This window comes from Anastrepha ludens, chromosome 2, assembly GCF_028408465.1.
Source record: "Anastrepha ludens isolate Willacy chromosome 2, idAnaLude1.1, whole genome shotgun sequence".
Classification (NCBI taxonomy): domain Eukaryota; kingdom Metazoa; phylum Arthropoda; class Insecta; order Diptera; family Tephritidae; genus Anastrepha; species Anastrepha ludens.
Window position 1 is genome coordinate 119,403,920 of NC_071498.1, and position 24,145 is coordinate 119,428,064.

Below are 24,145 nucleotides of genomic sequence, written 5' to 3' on the forward strand. Positions count from 1 at the left end.
ATGCTTCCGATGAATCAAAATCAAACGCCTTTGCCGCAACACCAACAACTTAGTAATAAAATTTCTACGATGACAGATGTGGCCACCAATGGTAAAACTCCACACAATCGTCCATCGTCGCCGCGCCAATTTTTTGAACGCCTTTACGGCCATCTCGAAACGAATGAAACTGCATCGAATGCTGATCGAAGTGCCAGTTCGACACAAAATTTAGTTTCAAGTGAAAGTGATAAAAATTGTGTCACCGATTTGAGTGCAACAGTTTGTGATACCACTTATCAAAGCGATGATGGCAGTCTCTCCTCGCCAGAAATATCCATCAACGATGAGAGGTGCGATTCTATGCGGTTCGTGCATGTAGCAAAACAAGTGAATTAATTTTCTAAGCAACATTTATGAATATTCAAAATTGATTTCGTTATACTAAAAATTAAGCGATTGTGTGTTTAGTTAAATAAAGAATACATTTTTTTAGATCAACAAATGGATGTTCGACGTATGATCCCTACGGAGCGCACGAATATAATAAAGCTTGCTATGACACAAGGACGGTAATGCCAAGCATTCCCTTTGGATTTCCTAGTGAGCCGCACTTCACCGCCGGTTTTACGGCGTTCTGTAAGTAAATGCTTAAGTTTCCTAAATTTGTGGCCTTTAATTGTGAACTTTAAATCAGTATTTCCAAAATTTTTGTCATGGTAGTGCAAAATGTACACAAAAATTACGCTGAAATGGGAAAACATAGGAAAATAGATAGTTGCCGTAACTTCATAAAATTCCAAATTTCTAAGAGACATCAGAAATTTCTGAATTATTCTCAAGGAAATTTACCAAAATCAAAAATGTGTTAACAAATTTTTTGTATACTCGTACAAATTGGGTTTCAACGAATTTCATGGAGGCTGGAAAATCTCTGCGCTACTTTTACTATCTTAAGATTTTGCCAAAAATAACATAAAATAAATTGAAGATATGTATGTACATACACACTGTATACAAGGTCGCGCAAAATTAATCATCCAATTTTGTTTTTTAATAACTTTTTTACTAAAAAGAAAAGTGAGTTTAAATTATGGAAATATTTGTTTTCACCTTTACGCGTTCCATCGCTTGTCTGTTTGTATACTGCAACTAGTCAGTCGAGTCCACAAATGTCAAATATGACACACGTACGGCGCCATTTGCAAAAATTATAACATCTTCCGATTGGGTGATTAATTTTGTGCCACCATGTACAAGAGCTTTACTTCAAAGTAAGGCCGCATTCACATGAGACATTTTTTTCCTTGTTCACTCCTCTCTCGGGAGCATAGGGCCTCGACAAGACTCAGTCTTGCGTTTGTTTCGTTAGTCTATTTTGATTTCTGACAGGGTAGGTGATTAGCTTGCCGCATCAGAAAATTGGATGGGAACTATTACTGCCACAAAAAATTTCAAAACCTTATGAGTTAACCTAATCGTCTTTTTACGCGGTTTTTTTGTAAACGATTTTTTTTTTTTTTTTGTGCAAAATTTTTTTGATTATAGTTATAGCATCCGAATCTACGCGGCAAAAGAAAAAAACTATCACCTTTAATAGATTCGTCTTGCTTTTCAGCTGGGATTACACTAATTTACAGATAAGGAAGAACCCAATGGCCCCGCTATCCAGTTTCCGTGTAATATCAGTTGCCGAGTCCAAAAATCTCAGATCTTTGTTCTGTCACGTTTTTTGTCACATTCTGAGATATAGCTAAATAACCGTTTCGGGGTAAAGATCTTCAAATTTTCGAATGTCTGGAGGATTCGCTAGACGACCATAATTTTCCATTGAAATTAAACGTTTTCAAGATATAGACAAAGTTAAAAAATATATATTTTTTTTTTGTAAAAACATGAATATTTTCTATTTAAAAAATATATTAGAAAACGAGTTTATATTTTTTTTTAACTTTTGCTGCTCCCAAGTGAGGAGAGCTATCCTCAGAACAAGCAATGCTACCATTGCCCCAGGCGTTCATCAAAATCGCAGAAAGTTTGATATTCTTTATAAACTAACCCCGTAGATCTCAATGAGATGGATCGTGATGCTATCCATGTTCAGTTTTGTCAAACGCTTCAAGAGTGAACTAGGCAATAAGAAAGCTTGGGAAAGGTTATCTAAAACCTACAAGGTAAACCAGAACATGATAGCATTGCATATGGACGGATCCCTTACCGAGGAAGCAGCAGGGACAGATGTCTATGGACGGGGAAAGATACTTGGAAGGGCTAGGCAAGAATTCAAATATTTTTCAACCTTGAACGCAACTTTAACAACAGAAACATAGCTATCTTTACTGAGCCAGGCAGCAATAAAGCCTCGTCACTTTTTTCCAGGTTACATCAAAACTGATGCTGAAATGTGTTGATAAACTGAATATCTTAGGCCAGAACAACCAGGAGCGATTCCTATGGGTTCCAGGTCTCAAATGAATTACTTAAACTTCATTTACTAGAATAGATGAATAGATGAAGCAACTGACGGAAATAAAAATATGTTGGCAGCACTGGAAAGCAGCAAAAAATTAAATTCGTTTGAGTATTAGTAATTATATAATAGTATTTTAATGAGTATTAGTAAGACCGGGTTCATACAGGGCAACTGTTGTTACTTCAACTCGTTTCTTATGATGCTCGAGTTCTGTCTGCACCCTTTGTGTTTTCGTTCTTCTCAATGTTGTTGTTGACTGTGAACTAAAAACAAACCATTGCAAGTTGTGCGAACGCGCAGAGAACATTAAAAGAGCATTCGTTATTGGGCAATATCAGGAAAACTAAATAACAGGAAAAAATTATGTGAATTTTTAGACTTAGCAGGTTCCTCTCCTGCAGGCATATGAAGGCTATACTCCGTCGATAGTCTCAATTACTCCCACTGTCTTTATAGGTGGTTCCACAGTAAAGGAGACATCGGAAAAGTTGCAGTAGTGTTATATTAACTCACTACCCGTCTTGTCTTCTGTACGATACTGTATTGAGTGCTTCCCTCAAACGTCTGTGCTTATCGTCGGTTCGTCAGTATGTGCTTATCGTCCGCCTTCTCTGTTGCTGCAACTGTTGCTGCATCGCTTTGCGTTCCCAATCGATATGGCGAAGTCGCGTCATGATCTTACCTGTGAACGTTTGGGCTGCCTCACACTTACCGCTGGTTGCGCATATATCTCGTAAGAGAGTGCTGGGGGATGGTTGATAACCCAGGGCTTGTTCCAGGATAGCTCGTTCCTCTCTGAAGCGGTCGCAATAAAACATGATGTGTTCTGCGTTTTCGTCAGTATTCGGGCAGTTTGGACAGAAAGGGCTGTCTGCCAACTTAAAACGGTGCAGGTATTCCTGAAAAACCCATGCCCGTTGAGCAACTGCGAAAGGAGATAGTCGGTGTATTTATGTTTTCAATATGTCAATATGAATGAAGTTAATACGAACTGTCTTCAGTTCTGATATCTAAGCATAGACCCGTGATGTGATCACATGACTGTTCACACCATAGCGCCGATTACGATTGGTTCTCGGTTCATTAGCGGTCTGGTGAAATGTTATCATGTTGACATATTTCGACGTGCCTGAACTCAAATTCAATCTTGTATTAGAGCAATAGCATTCACACCAGGAACCATGCCGTTCCAAATGCGATTTCGTCCACATAAATATTTCTTTGCAACTGGCAGCGACTAGAAGCGGGATCTAACCGAACCTTGACTCTTATGGATAGTAGGAATGTGCACATTGTTTCTTACTCGATAATATAATATTTTGCCTGACTGAGGACAGACCGAGAGCGAACCGTCATATGATAGATTGGCCCTTAAGTAGTCACAGTTTCACAATTTGATTTCGTCGGATGCAAAATATTTGTGGCTGAACTGGAAAATAAACTCTAAGTTTCCTTTGGCTGTCAAACCAGGTTTGACTACATTGAAACCTCCAACAAACCATGAGCTTGGCCACTTACCCAGTTATGCATTTGTGGTGCAGTGAGCCTCAATAGCTGACTTTCTTTCTAGTTTTAAATAATTTTTAGTACTTTTAAAAGTCTGCAATTATTTTTGATATTTAAAATATTAACGTTATAAAATATTAAAATTCACTCTCCTCCGCATTTTTTTCATAAAACGAGGTAATTCGTAATTTAGAGTTTTCAGGTTACCCTATGATCAGAAAGTACCGCGAATGTTTGAGTACCTTCCATCGGGCCAGACAGTCAATAAAGAATATTATTTAGCCGTTTTGAAGCGTTTGAGAGATGCTCTACGTCGCAAACGGCCGGAAATGTGGGCAAACAATTCTTGAATGACGCCAATAACACGCCATCCCACCGAGCCCAAATTGTGCTGAATTATTTCACCAAACATCAAGTAAATACCATCGGGCAAGCACCGTATTCACCTGACCCCGTGTGACTTCTTTTTGTTTCCCAAATTGAAATTACCACGACTTCGCGGAAGGACATTTCATTCGATACAGGAGATCAAAGAGAATGCGACGAAGGAGCTGAAGGCCATCCCTTCGTCGGCCTACCAGGGGTCCATGGAGGACTGGGTTAAACGTTGGCACATGAGTGTTGCTTCAGACGGGTCAAATTTTGAAGGAGATAAAATAAATTTGCCTGAAATTTAACTCTGGTTAGTTTTATTTAAATATTCCCGATACCTTCTGATCATAGGGTATACACATAAAAAAATACTGGGCATATCTTAAACTATTTTCAAAACTGTTGGTCTAGTAAAACCAAAAAATTATATTATTTTTATTACTCATTTACAAGTCCAATTTTAGTATTGAAAACTTTAAATAAATTAAATAGAAATATATCAATAAAAAAAAAACGTTCATGTAATAATTCGTTATATTACTATCACTTTGTACTTAATTCGCATAATACACATACACACCCATATGTACAGGTTACAATTAGACTATGACTAAAATTTAAATGAGTAAAAATTTAACAATAATTTTAAAATTTTACAATTTCTTTCACTTTTGCGGCTATGGATCCTTTTTCGAAGCAATCGTACTATTTTCAGTGTCTTTCTTATATGCGATATTTCTCAACTCCAAACTTAAAAACATTTTCAGATTTGGATCAGTTATTTTACTCAATATTATTTGCCTTGCCTTTTCGTCGTTACCTTCGAAAACTTTTGACAGAGTCTCTGCATATTCAATCCAAACACAATTTGCACAGCCAGACATGCAGCATGTTGTGGGTTCGGGCGGTATCTAACAGCAAACGAAATACTATTGTAATTAATACTCTTTTTTCAAAGCTTATTTAATTAGTTATCTACCTCAATATCACTCGATTTATTACTAAATATACGAAGTAGATTTTTTAGAAATGTTTTTGAGGGTTGTATTAAAAGACCTCGTGCGCAGGGCTGACAACAGGCAGGTCGCATTTCTGTGCGGAAGAATAAAGAAATGTATCAAAACATTTAGTGCATGTAAATTCAAACAATTAATCTTTAATTATTTAAAATAAATACATGTAAATATGTAATAATTAAAAATCGTAATAAATTTTGAGGTGTTAAAATTTAGTACTAACTAATAGTATTAGAACAACAGAAGCGAGAGCACACATGAATACTTTCACAAGTAGCATTCCGGCCGACTCCAAGTTCTTTGCTACTACTTCAACTAGAGAGCAATTAAATTTTTATTTTACTATTGCTCTGAGCTACCAACAGTAATGAAACGTAGCTTGGAGCGGTTCACTTGAATAGAGGCACTTAGTTTGCCGACATTATTTGCGCATTAAAGTTGTGAAAACAATCATTATGTTTGGTCGAAAACTTCTTAATTCTAACGAAAGCAGAAAGGTTTAACAGATCGCGAAAAAGACAAATTGATGTCTTGACCTCAGAAAGACTTTCAAATAGCCATGGATCTGTACGTGAAAGAAGGTGCCTCCAATGATAAGAACTACAAAGACAAGACTGCGATAGCTTTAACAACGAAGGTAACCCGCAAAATCTTTAAGATTGCGTCACATTCCGCCCTTTCAAGCACCATTCGAAGGGCTATCCTAAAAGCGCCACATCTGAAGCGTAAAAAATTATAAAAACAAAACACATTTGAATAAATTTCGCAAAGAACGCCACCTCGATTTTGCAAGAGACAACATGGGTTGGAGCTCTGTTAGAAATAACGATGCCGGTGAATGAAAAAAATTAGTATTTAGTGGCGAAAAGAAATTCAATCTGAATGGACCGGATGAATACAATTACTATTTCCATGACTTAAGAAAGGGGGGAAGGTACTTGATTCGACACCACAGCCGTGAAAGTGGTGTTATGGTATGGGGAGCAATATCGTACTATGGCGTGTTAGAATTAAAAATGGTACACTACAAAATGACGGGAAGCAGCTATAAAGCTCAATTGGAATCGTCTTTTGCCGAGATTCGTGAAACATTTGGATCAAGTGTGGTCAGAACTCGAATTACGTCCCAAAACCTTGAAACTTTACCATGGTCACCGTATTCCAGAGTTCTGAACGTTAGTGAAAATATATGAGGATGGCTTGCTCGTACGGTATATGGACAAGCTTTATTAGAATAGGCAACAATTTGTAGACAAAAATGGTTTAATTCGAATCATTAAAACGGCCTGTTCTGAAATTTAATTAGGTTATTTCGAGAATTTGTACAAATCCATTCTTCTTCTAATTTATAAACAAGGAGGCAGCACAAACTATTAAGCTTTAAATAATAAATTTAAAACAAATCCTATTTTTTTCCTTGTTCACTCCTCTCGGGAGCATAGGGCCTCGACAAGACTCAGTCTTGCGTTGGTTTCGTTGATCTATTGTATATTTGTTATTATTTTCCTATTTGGTTAGTGCCTCTATTCGAGTGAAGCGGACTGCATTTTGTTTTTGTACTTACTAGCTATGTGAGAAAAATTTTGTTTTCAAATACGGGAGAGGATTGTGATTTTGCGTTTCCGAACAAAAATTAAGCTTCCGAATGAAATATTAACCCATTACTCTCTTGTACATTTTAATACCCACCCAAATAAAGTTTCCGCAAAGCGGGATAGATTCTTTGCAGATTCCTGCGTTCACATTTTTTTATAATTTTTTTTTTATTCATCTTTATTAAACATTTTTAAGTCAATCGGGCAAAATTTTTTCGAATTATGAGCCCTTGACTCAAAGGATGTAGCCTAGAGAAAAACACATTTTAGGTTTGCGATACAGTACGCATTGGGTTGAGAGGGTCTGCGCCAAAAATTCAAAATAGAAGTATTAATACATTTTTCCCACCTTAGTCCTTTGATTACGTCGTTTTCAAGGTATTATTATTCATTTATTCTCTCACAAAACTCTAGAAATATTAAGCGATTGACTACCGTTACTAGGAAGAATAAAAGGTCTTTCAAAAGATGAGCCTAGATTTAATTTTAATATAAAATATGTAAAATTTTAGATTCCAAATTTTTATTCAAAATACGGCTACTAAAAATTATATGTGACAAATCATCATCGTTATCTTTATCTCCTATTTCTGCAAAGTATGTGAAAAATTACATCATTTAAATATTCACCGTGCGCTTCCTGCCTACAGGCGAAAACCGCCAAATATAACAATAATTTTTTACTAACATTTTTTTTTTTAATTTCATTTTATTTTTTTATAAACTTTGTTTCATTTCATTTAATATAATTTTTTTCCTTTCATTTTTTTTTTAAATTTTTTATTTCATTTTATTTTGTTCATTAACATTTTTTTCATTTCATTGTTTTTAGTATAACATTTTTTTCTACATTATATATATATATTTTATTAAATTTGTTTTTTTTATTAAATTCGTTTTATTTAAAATAATTTTTTTTATTTAAACTATTTCAAATTATTTTTTTACTAACTTCTTTTCATTTCATTCAATAATTTTTTTTATTTAAACTATTTAAAATAATATTTTACTACCACTTTTTTAATTTCATTTTTTACTATAACATTTTTTCATTTTTGAAGTGAAAACTTCTTTAGAATCGTTGGGAGTGATTTGAGAAAAAGTGAAACGAAAAAAGCGACACTCTTGGCTACGAATATTACATATACACGTAGCGACGAACTAAATAACTTTTAGGCCAGCGTCGACAGCATGGCGCGATAGCCGAGCGGCTAGCAATGTGAGCTTCCGATCCAAAATCCTTGGTTCGAATCACAAGAAAAAAATTTTTTTTATACAGTTATTTTATTTTTTTATTTTATGATATGTTTATGAGGAGCTTTTTTTCATGGCAGAAATACACTCGGTGTTTTGCCATTGCCTGCTGAAGGGTGAGCGCTATTAGAAAAATAGTTTTCCTTAATTTTGGTGTTTTCACCGAAATTCGAACTGGCGTTCTCTCTGTGAATTCTGAATAGTAGTCACGCACCAACCCATTCGGCTACGGCGTTTGTTTAATTTTACTGATGCAAAAATGATGAAAAATATATGAATAAAGTTTGCTTACTGTTTACACATTTTCCAAAAGTGACGGAGAACCAAAAAAAAAAATCGATTTTCAAACAAATACGAGTGCATATGTGTAATTGTGTTAGAGTTTCGGTCACGCCCCAGCAAAACCTGCGTGCATATGTGTTTGTAACATTCAAAAAAATGTAATTGTGTTAGAGTTTCGGTCACGCAGGTTTTGCTGGGGACGCTCATAATAGCAACCGCGTGTGTATTTTTATATTCGTAAATATTTTCATTTTTAAATATTCACCGCAATTATGCCGAAAAATAATGCAGAAAAGTGTCGTGAATATCGACAGAAAAAAAAATCAATAAATAGCATCACGGAATTCATTCACGAAAATTTAATAAAGTATACACCAGAAGTATCGCGGATACTTAGAAAAGATTACAATAAAGTTCCAATGATTTTAAGTGGCGATTTTAACGTAAATTTTGCATTGGACACAGCGGTTCCTTTAATTGACGTTCTCAATACAACATTCAATTTAAAAATGTGTAACAATCGCACTGAATCGACAACACGATCAAAAACAACCATTGACGCGGTATTTCAAAGACATGTTGACAACATCGAAACCAAAGCATTTGTATCATATTTTAGCTATCATAAGCCACTCGTATCATTTGTTGAAATTGAAAACATTGAGGATGAATAATAATAAAATGAAGAAAATAAAATATGAACTTTATAGCAATATTATAATGAACCTATAATTATCTTGCTCCTAATGCTGCTTTCGTCTTATTCTCTCTCAGTTTGTTTTACGGAAAGTTTCACTTCTATCGCGTCTAACCGTTAGACTGGTGTTTTTTTTTTTTTTTTGGAAAGAGTAAGTTTTGCCGTTAAACATGCATTATAAATATAATATATATATATATATATATCTTCTGCACAAATATGAACGAGACGTTATCAATAAAACGGTCCGCGGATGACATATGGCAAAAATAAATTTTTTGTTTTTTGGTAGGACTGTTATAAGCTTACATGGCAAATTACAGCGTGATATGTCACATAGTTTGTTTTCTGTGCTACTGTAAACAAGTCAAGCTCGAGTGTGTTCTTCGAATTTAACGATGGAAATTCAAAGAATTTGTTTGAAATTTTGTTATTCCAACAAAATTTCGGCTTTAGACGCCTTAAAAATGTTGCAGACAACCTATGGGGACTCTGCTCTATCGCGTGCACGTGTTTTCCAGTGGTACAAATCGTTCAAAGAGGGCCGTACATCGGTTGAAAACTTACCTCATGAACGTCGTCCAGCAACATCAGTAAACGACGAAAACATCGGAAAAGTAAAGGAAATCGTGCTTGAAAATCGCACAAATCGCAAAATCGGTTAACGCTGAATATTATTTAGATGTTTTAAAGCGTTTGCGCGGGAACATTCGTCTTAAAAGGAAGGAATTGTGGGGCAACAAGTCATGGTTCTTGCATCACGATAATGCACCAGCTCACACATCACGTCTTGTTCGCGATTATTTGAACAAAAATAATGTTAATATCGTTCCGCAAGCACCGTATTCGCCTGATATGGCTCCATGTGACTTTTTCCTGTTTCCCAAGCTCAAGTTGCCGCTCCGTGGAAAACATTTTGAGACAATTGAAGTCATAAAAGAGAATTCGAAGAACACACTCGAGCTTGACTTGTTTACAGTAGCACAGAAAACAAACTATGTGACATATCACGCTGAAATTTGCCATGTAAGCTTATAACAGTCCTACCAAAAAACAAAAAATTGTCATCCGCGGACTGCTTTATTGATAACGTCTCGTTCATATTTGAGCAGAAGGTACATATAATTAGCGCGTACCCCTTTTTTTTGATATCTTGATGTTGTTCCACAGGTCGAGGGACCTACAGTTTTAAGCCAACTCCGAAAGGCAAATGGTTTTTTTATGAGGAGTTTTTTCATGGCAGAAATACACTCGGAGGTTTGGCATTGCCTGCCGAGCGGCGACCGCTATTAAAAACAAACTTTTTCTTAACTTTGGTGTTTCAACGAGATTCGAATCTACGTGCTCTCTTGACAAGCATTACAAAATCATTTAAATACTTCCGCGCCTCTCAGCGCCTACCAGCTCATTCTGCCAACTAAGTTTTTCATGAGATTTTAAGTTGAAAGTAACTTTCATATAAACTTTGACAGTTATTTTTTGCGACTGGAAAATTTTCGAGCCTATTAGGATTTTCGAGGTTTTTCAAGTTTAAGTGAATACCTTTTCTTATGTTTTATGAGTAACTTTTACCTTTTCACTCATCACTATTTTCACGATCTCTTTGTTGTATGATGCTTTTCAGTTCTACTTTCAAGAAACTTCTTAACACCGGATCTGAAACTCTATTCAAGATAATTTCTCTTGCACTCTCATCATAACCATTCATCACATCCGCTATTTTGTACGCATATTCGACCCAAACGCAGCTCGTACAGCCAGCCAGACAACATTGTTTTGGTGTAGGTGGTAACTGTAAATAGCTCAGCTAAAAAGTTTGTCTTCTCAAAACAATAGCAAACAGCAATTAACCCACCTTAATGTCTTCTGGTTTCTGTGTGAGTAGCCGCGTCTGATGATTAATCAACTTTTTTGGCAACGCTTTCAGCCATACAGGTTTTGTGAGAGTTCCTCGAAAGACCGGATACATTTCTAGGCAAATAAGGAAATATGTATATTATAACAAAAACGGTTATAAAGAGAAAGCGATCATTTGCAAATCAGGAAATGTGTCTTTATGAATATGGCAAAATTTTCTCACAAACAATTTTGCACAGGTGTGATATGCGCACACAAAAAAATATTTGACTTTGCTAAGAAAAAAAATTATATTAAAAAATACCTATAATAGTAATCAGATAAGAAAGCAATGGGTAAAACTTTGTTACGAGGATATGCACACGTGTGTGTGTTGTGTGTAAAACAAATATCAGTACTTGCCTAAAAAATACGAGTATATCAAATTTCACAACAAACTGGTTAAATGTGAATGGGGGCGCAAAGTAGAGAAAAAAAATCGGAAAAGGATTACAAAAAATGTGGCTAAATATTTAAGCCAATGCATGCGGTTTTTTCTCTTACGCTTTGCGGTAAAACCGGTTAGTAGCGAGATTTTTTTCCCCGGCATGTATGCACATACATACATACATATATACGCGTGTAAGTGTAGTAAGCAGGTATTTGCGCCTACACCGCTGCAATGATTACCGCCAATGTTAGAAGGATATGAAAAAAAGCAAAACTAAGAACGGATTAAAAACTCATTACACACAAAAACAAAATTAAAACATTGTAACTGATATGAAAAGGAAACCTAAAAAACACATCCAGGATTTGCAGCAAACACGCTGACTGTGCGCTGGGAAGCAGATCAAATTACCAAAAAAAAAAAACAAAGCAAACTTGGCGCACCTTAAAAAAAGCAGCGCAAATATAATGTGAATGAATAGTGTAATTGGGCGTTAATAGTTTTTTTTCAGCCCGAGTATTTAAGTGTGGCAAAAACTTTACATATTGTCAACTACTTTTGTGATTCACCAAAGCTGCTCTACAAGGAATTATAATAAAATTATGCTCCGCCATATTTATATCCCACTAAAATTATGCTTAAATCTTTTTTACAAAACACTTCAATGTATGAGTAGGATTTTTAATAGCAAGGAGTGTAGAAATTGTAAAAATGCACAGGCGACGTAGGCAATGAATTCAACAGCCCAGCTGCTTGTATTGTGTGAAAATTCCCGGATCAGGAGCGGCGGCAAAGCATGATCAGGCAACCAAAGAGAGAAAAAGCAAGCATTAAAAATACTTATTGTGAAAATATTCCGTGCGCAGCAAAACTAATGCGACGCACTTGTGCCTGCAACGAGGCAGGGGGAGGCGTTGGCGGCTGGCATGCTCGACTGGTTGAATAAGGGCTTAATTAGTTGTTTCATGATTCTCATTGGGCTGCACGCACATCGCGCAAAACAATCATTTACGACCAATAGACAACCGCAATATAAACACACAAATTCTATGGAAGGATGTTGCTGCTGCCGGAAAACATTAAATCATTTTTTAAATATGTTTTGATTACGTGAAAGAGAGATTAATTTCCATTTGATATCTTCATTGTGGACATCCTGCAGTCGGTGCGTGTACTTTCCATAACTTAGCAACAACAACAAAATATTCAAATAAATAAAAAGCAGGGTGGTTCACAAGTGTAGCGCAATAATTCACATACCAAAATAGATACATACATACATACATACATACATACATACATACATACACACAGCTGTATTATTGTGCATATGCCGTTTATTTTTTCATTGTTACTTAATATCAGTTACACATGTAATGTGAATATTTGTGTACACAAGCAAGTGTTATAAGTTGAGCTTAACTTTTTTATTTCTATTTATTGTTTGAATGATTACTTTGCTTTCGGAAAAATAAAAATGTTGTTTTTTTCTTTTTTATATTTTCTTTTGCTGCAGTGGCTCGACGTAGACGGAAGGAAGGTCGCCAACGCCGTCAACGCACCACTTTTAGCACCGAGCAGACTTTGCGGCTGGAAGTGGAGTTTCATCGAAACGAATACATTTCGCGGAATCGTCGATTTGAATTGGCTGAAACGTTGCGCCTTACCGAGACACAGATAAAAATTTGGTTTCAAAATCGGCGTGCGAAGGATAAACGGATTGAGAAGGCGCAAATTGATCAGCAGTATAGGTAAGTGGGGCCACTATTGCTCCTGGTATTTTTTTTATTTAATAGCAGTAAATAAACAACAATAAGTTGTTATTCAAATAGGGTTTCTTTATATCTATATTAGTTTGGAGAAAAAGAAATCCATTATTTTCTCGGTAGATGGCTGTCGAGATATCGATATCTCGTAAACTATCGATCAAACAATTTTAGGTTTATGCTTGTTATCAAGGTGACTTTAAAACATTTCGTTTGCTGTTTTTGTTTGCTCCTTTCAGTTATTAATATAGTTACAGGGTGTCAATGGAAATCAACAAAGAGAAAATTCGGTATATTTTATCGGCGAAAATGCAAGCCAGGCCGCTAAAAATGTGAATGGTGGTTATGGTGTTTACAACTAATTACGTCCAATTTTGGTTTCGTCGATTTCGTTCAGGCATTTTTGATGTTAAAGATGCACCTTGCACAGGCAAATGTGGTCAAAATGTGATGAGTAGTTCAAACTGTGGCCAAACCAGGACTAACGGCCAGGAAGATTCTACTGTGTATTTGGTGGGACTTGAAATGAATAGCTTATTATGAGTTGCTTCCGTATGGCCAAACACTAAATTCAGATCTCTACTATCAACAACTGAACCGTTTAAAGGTAGAAATTTACCAGAAAAGGCCAAGAGAAGAGAAGTTGTGTTCCATCAAGACAAAGCAAGGCCACACACGTCTGTAGGGAATCGCCAAAAACTCCGGGGGCTCGGTTGGGAAGTTTTAATAAATCCACCATATAGTCCGAACCTGGCCAAGCGATTATCACCTTTTTCTCTCGATGCAAAACTTCCTGAGTGATAAGAAATTGGTATTAGAAAAAGATTGTGAGAATCGATTACTAGAGTTTTTCGCCAATAAGGACCCGTACTTCTATGAAGCATTATGAAGCTACCTTTAAAATGGCAACAAACTATACAACAAAACGGTCTATATCTAATCCAAATCGAACAATCCGAAACATCTTAAATAAATTTTTGAATTTGAAGCTAAAATAATGGATTTATTTTTCTCCAAACTAATATTATTTCGTTGTTGTCTGAACCAAGGCTGATTGATTACCAGGTTTGACCATCCGAAGCAAAAATGTGAGAATAATTTCAGCTTCCACGTCACTGCCACGTCAGCCAATTAGTTGATTCCTTCAAAAACGCTGAAGGCCGATTAATGTTGGCCACACCACTAAATTCTGTACGTAGTGACAAAAACTGTTAGAAATAGACATATCAGCTGAGTTTGGTTAAAATTTTTTTTTAATTTTCAATTTTATCGTTTTTGGCTATAAATTACAAATTGTAAACCGGCGAAAAGTGAGAAATTCACAAAGACCAGATTCTAAAAAACAAAAAAAAAATGTGTTTGTTTGCAAAAAGTTCAATCGTATGCTTTCAGATCATATGTTTTGCTGATGAAATATTTTTCCAGCACGCAATTAACTTCTCTCTTGCGTCGAACTTCCACTTTGCTCTCTCAATATTTGAGTTATGGATAATTTTTTGATGTTAACGTGCATCTACTTGCAAGAATTAGGAATGACTGTTACATGATTTTGTGTTAGCGAATACATCTATTTATATTTAAGGAATCCGCGCAAAATGTAGTCTAGTAATGGAGGCAAATCTGACAGCTTTTAGGCGGCCAATTAACATTTTTACTTTGGATGAGTATTCGATTTCCCTTATTCGATTTTAATATTTCCTAACTTTGTAAAACTAACCATACACTAAATTTCTGACACATCATTGATCGTATTTCGACTATCACAATAAAAAAAACTGTTCGTCCAAATTTCAAACGCTAGATTGACCACCTCGTACGTTCATTCTTGTATTCCACCATTCTCTCATACGCTAGATAAAACCTGATAAATATGTTATGATCGGTAAGATAATTCGTAATACAAGTGAAGTCCAAAATAAACAAGACTGGCGTCATATAAATGTTTCTGATGGCGCCACCTTTTTAATGAGTTAGTGCGCTGAAGCTACATCCCTAGCTGACTGAAAGTGAAAGCTTGGTGACATTCGGTTCAGTAGAAGCGAAGTTATTGCGTCTAAAGAGTCATATTGTTTGTGTCATCAGTACAAAAATTATTTTCGAATAAAGAGCTAATATCAAATTTTGTTTTAAAATCGGTAAAACGTTTACCGAAACATTTGAATTGGTGAAATTTGATTTTATGGCGATGATTGTCTATCTCGGGCCAGAGTTTATGAGTGCTTTATACGTTTCAGAGATTGTTTTGAAGATATAAAGGTTGGGTTTAAGAAACGTTTCATTCCGCCCAAATTATCTGAGGACCAAAAATTGCTCAGAATTCAACATTCGAAAGACCTCATTAAAGAGGCGAGAAAAGATGAAAACTTCCCTTACAACATTGCAACTGGTGATGAAACGTGGTGTTTCCAACATGAACCTAAAACTAAGCGTCAAAGTGCCGAATGGAAGGCCTCAGACGAACCACCACCCAAAAAAATCGCGTTTGGTGAAGTCAAAAATTAAATTGATGCTCATTTGTGTTTACGATTCCAAGGGAATTTTCCACAAGGAGTTCAGGCCAATGGGCCAAACCGTCAATACAATTTTTTATCTAGGCATTTCAAAGCGTTTGTTGCATCGCATTCGTCGAGTTTGCTCTGAATACCGCGAAGGAGGAAGCTGAGCGCTTATTGCATGATAATGCACCATCTCATCGCATTTGAGCCATCAATCACTCACCGTATTCGCCTGATATGGCTCCCTGTGACTTCTACCTATTCGTAAAATTGCATTTGGCCATGAAAGGAAAACGTTTTGCGTCCGTAGAGGTCATCCTTGTACCGACATCTTAAAAGACGTTCTGGTCAATGACCTGAAACACTCTTTCGAAAAGCATTTAGATCGCGCAAAACAGTGTATCGAGGCCACAGGGGACTATTTTGAATAAATAAACTCGAAGTTATCAAAACAAAGCTCCTGTCGTTTCTATTTTAGCTCAGTCTATTGTAGGATCCTCCTCTGGACTGGACAAAACATACTTGAATTCATATCCGCATAGGTTGCACCTTACCAATTTCTCGCGGACATCAAATTCAATTCTACTTGAAAAGCAGAAGCCGGTGTTGGAATAAAAAATATTGCGGTATATCGGCCCCTCTTCCACTGACAGTAAATTTTTTTTTCAGTTACGAGTATTCCCTGAAGCATAAAATAAACGGAAGTAAAAACTGTCATCTTTAAAATTATTGTTTACAATAAAATTAACACGAAATTAATTTTACGACATTTACGCGCACACTTAAGACTAATTAGCCCTAAGCAGACAATTCTATTTTATAAATATACACGCACTTACATATTTGTTATAAACAACATAGCAAACCAACGTCCATTTTTCTAACCCTCTTTATCTAATTTTTTTCTTCTTGATTATTTTGCATTTCAGAAACTTTGTCGTGGCCAATGGTTTTATGACCACAATAATGGGACACACAGCAAGCTATCCACCTCCCATGCCAATGATAACAAATATTCACCAGAGTTTTTACCAACAACACGGCCACAGTGGCAATAACGTTTTACAACCAACAACAACTAGACCGCCACCACCACCACCAGCACCAGCGCTACAATCAACGAGTCAGCAGCAAACACGCAACTCGATAACACCGCATACAGTTACACCTTCGCTGCATGGCACTAGCAATAACAATGTCAGTGTAACTACCCAGTCATTTAACACCAATTTCCATTCACAAGCAACGGCACATTCCGAGATGCAGCCACAGTCGCGCACGCCGCTGCTCACCACAAATCATCATGAACACATTGATGTCCATTACGGCAGTTTAAATGAGCGCACTTTTTACAAACACACACACGGGAACGCTGAAGGTAGCGGCTTGAATTCGCTCATCGATTCTTGTTAGCCAATTATGAGTTGGTCTGTGCGCTCTAATTTTTTTGCAAATAAATTTTTCACGGTATTTGTGTTTTTTTTTGTTTTGGGTTAGAATGAAATTTTCTTGTTTCAGTAATATGTATTGTAATTTTCTGAAGATTTTTAATTAAAACTTTAAATTATGATTATTACACATTTTTCATTTTTTAATACTGCAATTGATAAAAAACTCAGAATCCTTGAAAACATTGTGGTTGTGGTAAATGGCCTTTATTTAGACATATTTTCTTGCTGGTAAGTAAAAATATTACGGCGGTCGGATGTTCGTGAATTCGAGCCTTCGTGAAACTTTAAAATTAAAAAAAAAGTATTTTCTCTGCCGGGCACTTCTTAGCAGGCATAGGCAAGCCTCCGAGTGCATTTCTGTTATGGAAAAGGCAGCATAATAACTATTATGCGGCCTTCTCCTAGTAGGGCATATCTACTTTGACAGTCCAGCTGCCATTAAATCTCCACAGTGCAATAATACTTATTCTAAAATAACAATGGAATGTAGAACTAATCGAAACGAACCGGGAAAGCGACAAACCGCGAATGCCGTCTGGGTTCCTGAATTCAGCGACATTCCTGGAATCTGCATCACGGATGGGTTGGCTAGGAGGGGAACTAATCTTAAAAGCGTCAATTAGATCGGTCCCCACTGTACAGGACAAACAATAGATGGACAACGAAGCCTGAGAGATGTGAGATAACTAGACAGGTCTGACCTAGAAGGGACGAAAACAGATCTAGGTCCCTCATTTATCCTGGCCGACCTTCCATTAATGCTTTATTGCTTGGTAACATCACCGGACACACACTGCCTAATAGAAACACATGGGAGGCGTATGGATTTCGCTCTAATGACTTTTATCGCAGCTGCAGGAACGAGGAGGAGGAGGTTGAAGAGTGTTGAACACTCTCTCTGTCACTATCTCGTTTTCGGCGAAGCGCAACACATATAGCCGCTTAAAACTTACTTCTTTGGATTTTTGGCAGACTTAAAATCCTCTTTTTTATTAGAGGGATAAAGTGGCTCCACCACATTTGGAGCTAGAGGGGGAAACTTAAGAAGGAGAAATACATTATGTTCTCGGTAGATTACTGTAGTGATACCTCATAAAGTATCGGTCAAACAATTTCAAGTTTATGCTCGTTGCCAAGGTGACATTTCACACTGAAAAATACTTTTGCTGTTTTTTGTGTGTTCCAATCAGTTGTAAGTTACAGGGTGTTAGCAATGGAAGGCAACAAAGAGAAAATTCGGCACATTTTAAAGTTTTTCTTTGATAAAGGCGAAAATGCAACCCAGGCCGCTGAAATTGTGAACGGTGTTTATGGTGGCGATACTGTAACGGCTAATTACGTGAAATTTTGGTTTTGCCGATTACGTTTACGATAAAAATCCATTCGATAAAATCACAGAAATAATCAAAGTTGATTGGCAGATTAGTAGTCGTAGCACTGCCTAGGAGCTAAAGATCGACCCCTAAAACACTTTTAAACCATTTGTGCAAAAATTTTACGCAAAAATAATGGACTTCTTTTTTCTTAAACTAATACTTTTTTATCGTATTTTTTTATGGGTTTATCACTTTTACCAAATTTTAATAAAAAGCGGTGAACATGTTTTTTTTTTTTTGTTTTTTTGTTGCCATTTTCCGTATAGAAAAATTCAATCATTTGCTTTGTATGGAAGAAAAGGAGTGGCGCATCAGCGAAAAAATTGTTTAAATCAACGGGACTTTGTAGTCACTTGAAACTTGCACTTTGTTATACTAAAATTCAATGGGTTACAAAACTGAAAACCTAGAAAATTCACAAAAATTCTGGTTAAATAGTTGCAAGTTTTGATAAAAGCTTGAAAAATTTTGTAGAAAGTTTACAACTTTGCACTATAAGGTTTTTGTTATAGTAGTAAGTATATTTCTATACAATAGAAAAAATTAGTGGTGTGTGTTTATAATTTTGCAACGGGCTATATACAAGGTGGCGAAAAATTCATTAATTTTGTGTTTGAAGAACTTTTTATTAAATAAAAAAGAATGATGTTGAGTGATGGAATTTTTTATTTTGACCTTTACGCTATTGCTCCTCCATTGATTTTCTGTTTGTATACTGCAACTGCAGAGAACGTTACCGTATACATTAACATTAACATTGGCATTAACATTAACATTAATATTAACACCAACATTAACATTAACATTAATGAGTTTCATTAACATTAATGTTTACGTTAACGCTCTCTGGCGGCGGTTAGGCTTCATTTTTGGCAATTCACACTATTCGTAACGATGTTAATTGCAAAAATTATAAATCTTTATAAATCTTCCATTTGGGTGATTAATTTTGCACCACCTTGTATTAGAATAAATCATAGAAGTACGAAATAATAGATAGGGCAAATAAATGCCAACATTTGTTTCGATTAATTTGTGCGGTACAACCGTTATGTGGGCAAAATTATAATACCCTTGGGCATATGAGAGCGCGCGGGTATAAAAAATGAGCATGAACCTTTAGTACCCTCATTTCTCTCACTCTCACACTCTGTTAATATTTCCTTGCCATGAAATACTTCAAATGCTACGGCACTGATTATTGGAAACCAGCTCCTTATCGGGAACTAGCCCTGAAATGTTGAGTTGGAGCTGCTATAATAGCGAGATATTAAAGAATCGAACCTTTTTTTATAATTTTCTTCCCCATGTTTCCAGTCTTTTGGCGGCATACCGTACATGTAGGTATGTGCGTATGCAGGCTGAATATAAACGCAAGGCGAGCAAATAAAAATGAATATTTGTTTTCTTTTAAATAATGTGCGCGGAAAATCAGTCAAGGATAATGCAAGGTTTATTACCTTCTTCGCTGTGCATTCAATCATTGTTTATTCCTGAATGAGTTTTTTGTGTAAGTATTCAAAACGGACGCAGCAACTGCCCAATAACAAATACAATGGGTCAATGGCAAGCTTAAGATTTATGCAGAGTGGGAAATTTTACTATTATACCATTATATCTACCGTTATACCTACCTACATTCACCAACATATTACAATATGATGAGGTGGGGTTAGATGTGCAACACTGTTTTCGTTGTTCAAGGAACATTTCCCAAAAGAAAATTTGGGGATATGTATACACTGTATCTTATAGCGGAAGGAAAATACAAAATTTTTGCATTATTAGTTTTTGAAATTGTAATTTTTCTCTACAATAATTTTTTGAATTTTCCGAATATTTGTATAAATGGCTATAAAACTTGCAGAGGGACTTCTTTAAAAGTGGTTTTCGAATTTTGTTTTATTTCTGTCTACAGTAATTACGTCACGCCAATGTTACGCTCATTTTTCCATTTCGATCTGACAAATCTTATATTCGCGGGTCGATTCTTTTCAAAATGCCATGTGATAAACAACTAGCACAATTGCAAAAAACAAAATTTTAGCGTTTACTTACAAAGAAAAAAATCTTTTCGTCTAACCGTCTAAATCAAAGCGAATCTATTAAAGGTGGTATCGGTAAATCAGCTGATGTGACGGTCAGCTCAGAGCGAAACAATCATTCTTTGTTTTCTACTTTGTCAAAACTTTTCTTTGACAATCAAAAGTACTAAATATTTAATGAATGAATTCGCATTAGTCAATCATTAAATTATAAATCCTACACAGAAGGTATAGCCTGCGTGATATTAGGCATGAGTGTAAACTTAGTGTTTTCAGTTATTAAACCATTGTTGGCATAGATAACGTAGGCTGTCCGTAAATCCCTTAAATGCCATAGCCGTAAATCCATTTAAATGTTTTCTTTTTCGAAGAAAAGATATTTAACCAAACGAACCTGAAGGTTTTATGTGATAATGGTGGTTTTTGTAAAAGAAGCCACAATGTTTTTCAAATAGACATTTTGAAGGTGGATCACTTATGGTATTAGCCGCTGGTAGCACACTGGAAAATATCTTCATTTCATTTCTCATCCATGCACGGGAGTACATCAGCATACCTTCTAAAAAAGTGTTGCCAATTTTTAATCCGCATCCGGTGGAAACCTTTCTTTTCCAGCAAAACTATACAGCCTATATGTTGTACACACTTTGCTTTGGTTCGTGGGCCGCAACATTCCTCTTCTGAAGTGACCATTAAATTTCTCCAGACCGAAATATTATGGAAAATATTAGAATTGGAATTATGGAAAATACTAAAAGTATTCCGTTAAACATACTAAACCGGATACCATCTAAGTTTAAGGACAAGTTCGTTCGTCAGAGTTGTTTGACCCTGTGTCGAACTTGTGCAGTATGCAATAAAATGCGACAATGTCTGTTAACATTCTCAGTTTGTTCTTAAGGATGTTTATAAGGCGTTTAAACTTATTAAATTGTACGCCTGACTTAGTCCCACAGTGTGGCGCTGGTGTAGGTCTCGCAGACTTTCTTTTCTTCTGAACTCTTCCTTGATGGTCCGCTGCTAAACCGCGAGGAAGACATCAATGGGTTGTTGTTGTAGCTGTTAACTTTGCCCTGTCAGTGCCCATTTAAATTAGAGGGAGAGGGGTGTTAGATGAATGGGTTTAATGGGCATGTGAAAAAGTGGTTAGTGTAGCGCGGGGTGCCTTCACATGCCGGACATATGTTTAGTATGTCGGGGTCAATTCTGGATAGGTAGGAGTTTAACCTGCTACAGTATCCAGAACGTAATTGTGCCCGTCTCCCGAACGTAAAAGTCTCCCGATGAATGTCGTTAATCGTCCGCGTAATTAAAGAGGTGCCTGCAGGTGTCTGCATGGGTGGGACTTGCGGTAACACCCTAACAGAAACTGTTTGCTGAACAGTTTATTATGCTCCTTTACAAGGAGCATATGGGCCTCGTCGTGTAGACGTTGAAGTGGAGATATCCAGCAAGCGATTTGAGGACCTTGTTGCGATTTTGGACTTTAGTAGCAATATCGATAGTATGCGCTGAGAAGGAGAGCAAACTGACAAAAGTAACTCCCAAGATTTTGGGGTTGTTAACAGTCGGTATTGGTGTGTTGTCGACTTGTACCTTAAGTTGTAGTTTGACCTCCTTTGTTTAGGTGGTGAATAGGACACCGTGGACTCCGTGGGGGAAAGTTGTAGGTTGCTCGCAGTGAAGAAGCGAGAAAGGCAGGCGAGGTAGTCGTTTACTTTGGCGCACAGACCATCAATGTCATTGCCCGACGCCATTATTGTGCAGCCGTCGGCGTAGGAGACCAGGGAGACTCCCTCTGGTGGCTGGGGGAGTTTCGACATTAAGAAGTTAAAAAGCAAGAGTGAAAGAACACCACCCTGCGGAACCCCTTGCTTTATTTTCCTCTGTTTAGAGATTTTGTCTCGAAATAGCACCGACGAATAACGACCACTCAGGTAGTTCGCGGTCCTCCTATTCAGCCTAGCGAGAGTGTCGACTGTAAAACATCATCCAATAGCGTAGCGTGGCGGATAGTGTCGAAAGCCTTTTTTAGGTCCAACGCTACTAGAACAGTCCTCTCGCAGGGGCGGTCTTGGTTGAGCCCGCGATTAATCTGAGTGTTTATTACGGTGAGTGCTATGGTGGTACTGTGCACTCTTCAAGAGTCTTCACTACTGGGGAAAGGAGGGTTGTCGGCCGATAAAGCATCAATACATCGTGCGGTCCGCTTTTGGTCCGGGATTCATAAGAGCTGAATGGAATTGTATGCCCCTAGAGATTTAAGTTTCTTTATGCAGTCCAGAGCTAGTGAGGATATTACCTCAAACAATGATAATATCTTGAGTGCAGCCGGACTATAATTTAAAATGAGCGCATCTCATTACAAAAATGCTTCTGCACACACACTAATAGCACATACTTCCGGAAAGTTATCGAACGGCTCAAACCAGTCTATCTAACATATACATATGTAGTTGAGCTCTAAACTTTTATGTCAACGAACAAACCTAATATTATACGAGACCCCTTCAATAAGTCTGTAGAAAAAGATAGAAAATTTTATCTTCTCTTAGTTTTATCTACTTGTGCAAGCTTTTCCCAACTTTTTTAACCCATCTAAAATTGGATATTTCTGAAAATCCCCAAAATAGGTGTCTGTTTGGACGATGCACTCCTCATTTGATGTGAACTTAACCCTTTTTTAAATTTGGAAATAAAAAAGACACCAGGGGCCAAGTTCGATGAATACTTCGAGTTTTTAATAATTCAAAATTTAATTCCATTGAAATTGCACTCTTTTTCATTCTTCTAAATAATCAAAAGTTTCTTGCTTCCATCGATAATAGAAATAAAACCTCGCGCATCTAAGGGAAATGTTTATGCTGCTACAACAACAACAACAACAACAACAACAACTTCAGAGTTATCTAGTGAGTATTGATGTCTACTAAAAACTAAGCGTCATCTATGCAACTTGGCGCTAGTCTCTATCCTAAGAACATATTGAATACCCCTCGTATTAACTACTGGATCTTAGCGGCCAAGTGGCAGCGATATTCAATAAGCCTTAACTAGACGATACCATTTCACGATAAGTCCAAATCTTTGATTTAGCAGAACAATTATCGCCTTTAAATTGCATACTTATCTCGCGTTTAAGCTTTTTCTAAATGACACCAATACTATTTTTTATATTTCACTCTCTTCATTACACAACACATTTGCATTAATTTTCGTTCGGTAAGGATTTTAAGTACATTAGCCGAACACTAATTATGTACAGCTGATAACAAAACTAAATGCTTCACATAATATTCAACCTTATTATTATTTTTACCTTAATATTTATCCACAAAAATAACTTTTCTAAGCCGCGATTCTTATTTGCAAAAACAAACGCAGCAACCTTATCAGCAAAAACATACCAACAGCTGATGCTAATGCCGCAATACACTGTGGTGAGTTACTGTACAGTAACTCCCGAAAAGATTCTAATATTAGTGGCTTACTCACATAACTTTCTCATCCCTGCAGATACAAGGTACCGAACCTGAAAATGTTGTAAGTAT

The 24,145-nt window shown here is 36.5% G+C and overlaps 2 protein-coding genes across 2 annotated transcripts; one reads left to right on the top strand and one right to left on the bottom strand.

The window, feature by feature from the left end:
- On the top strand, positions 1–17,249 carry LOC128871964 (homeobox protein rough). Its single transcript, XM_054114179.1, has 4 exons — positions 1–332; positions 476–618; positions 12,978–13,212; positions 16,652–17,249. The coding sequence occupies exons 1-4, from the start codon at positions 1–3 to the stop codon at positions 17,133–17,135; spliced, it is 1,194 nt and encodes a 397-aa protein (XP_053970154.1). The 3' UTR covers positions 17,136–17,249.
- Positions 4,737–24,024, bottom strand: LOC128855219 (oxidoreductase-like domain-containing protein 1). Its single transcript, XM_054089937.1, has 3 exons — positions 23,914–24,024; positions 5,310–5,422; positions 4,737–5,241 (listed from the first exon to the last, which is right to left on the bottom strand). Exons 2-3 carry the CDS (start codon positions 5,418–5,420, stop codon positions 5,008–5,010), a joined length of 345 nt encoding a protein of 114 aa, XP_053945912.1. The 5' UTR covers positions 5,421–5,422; positions 23,914–24,024; the 3' UTR covers positions 4,737–5,007.
- Between the last annotated feature and the right edge of the window lie 121 nt (positions 24,025–24,145).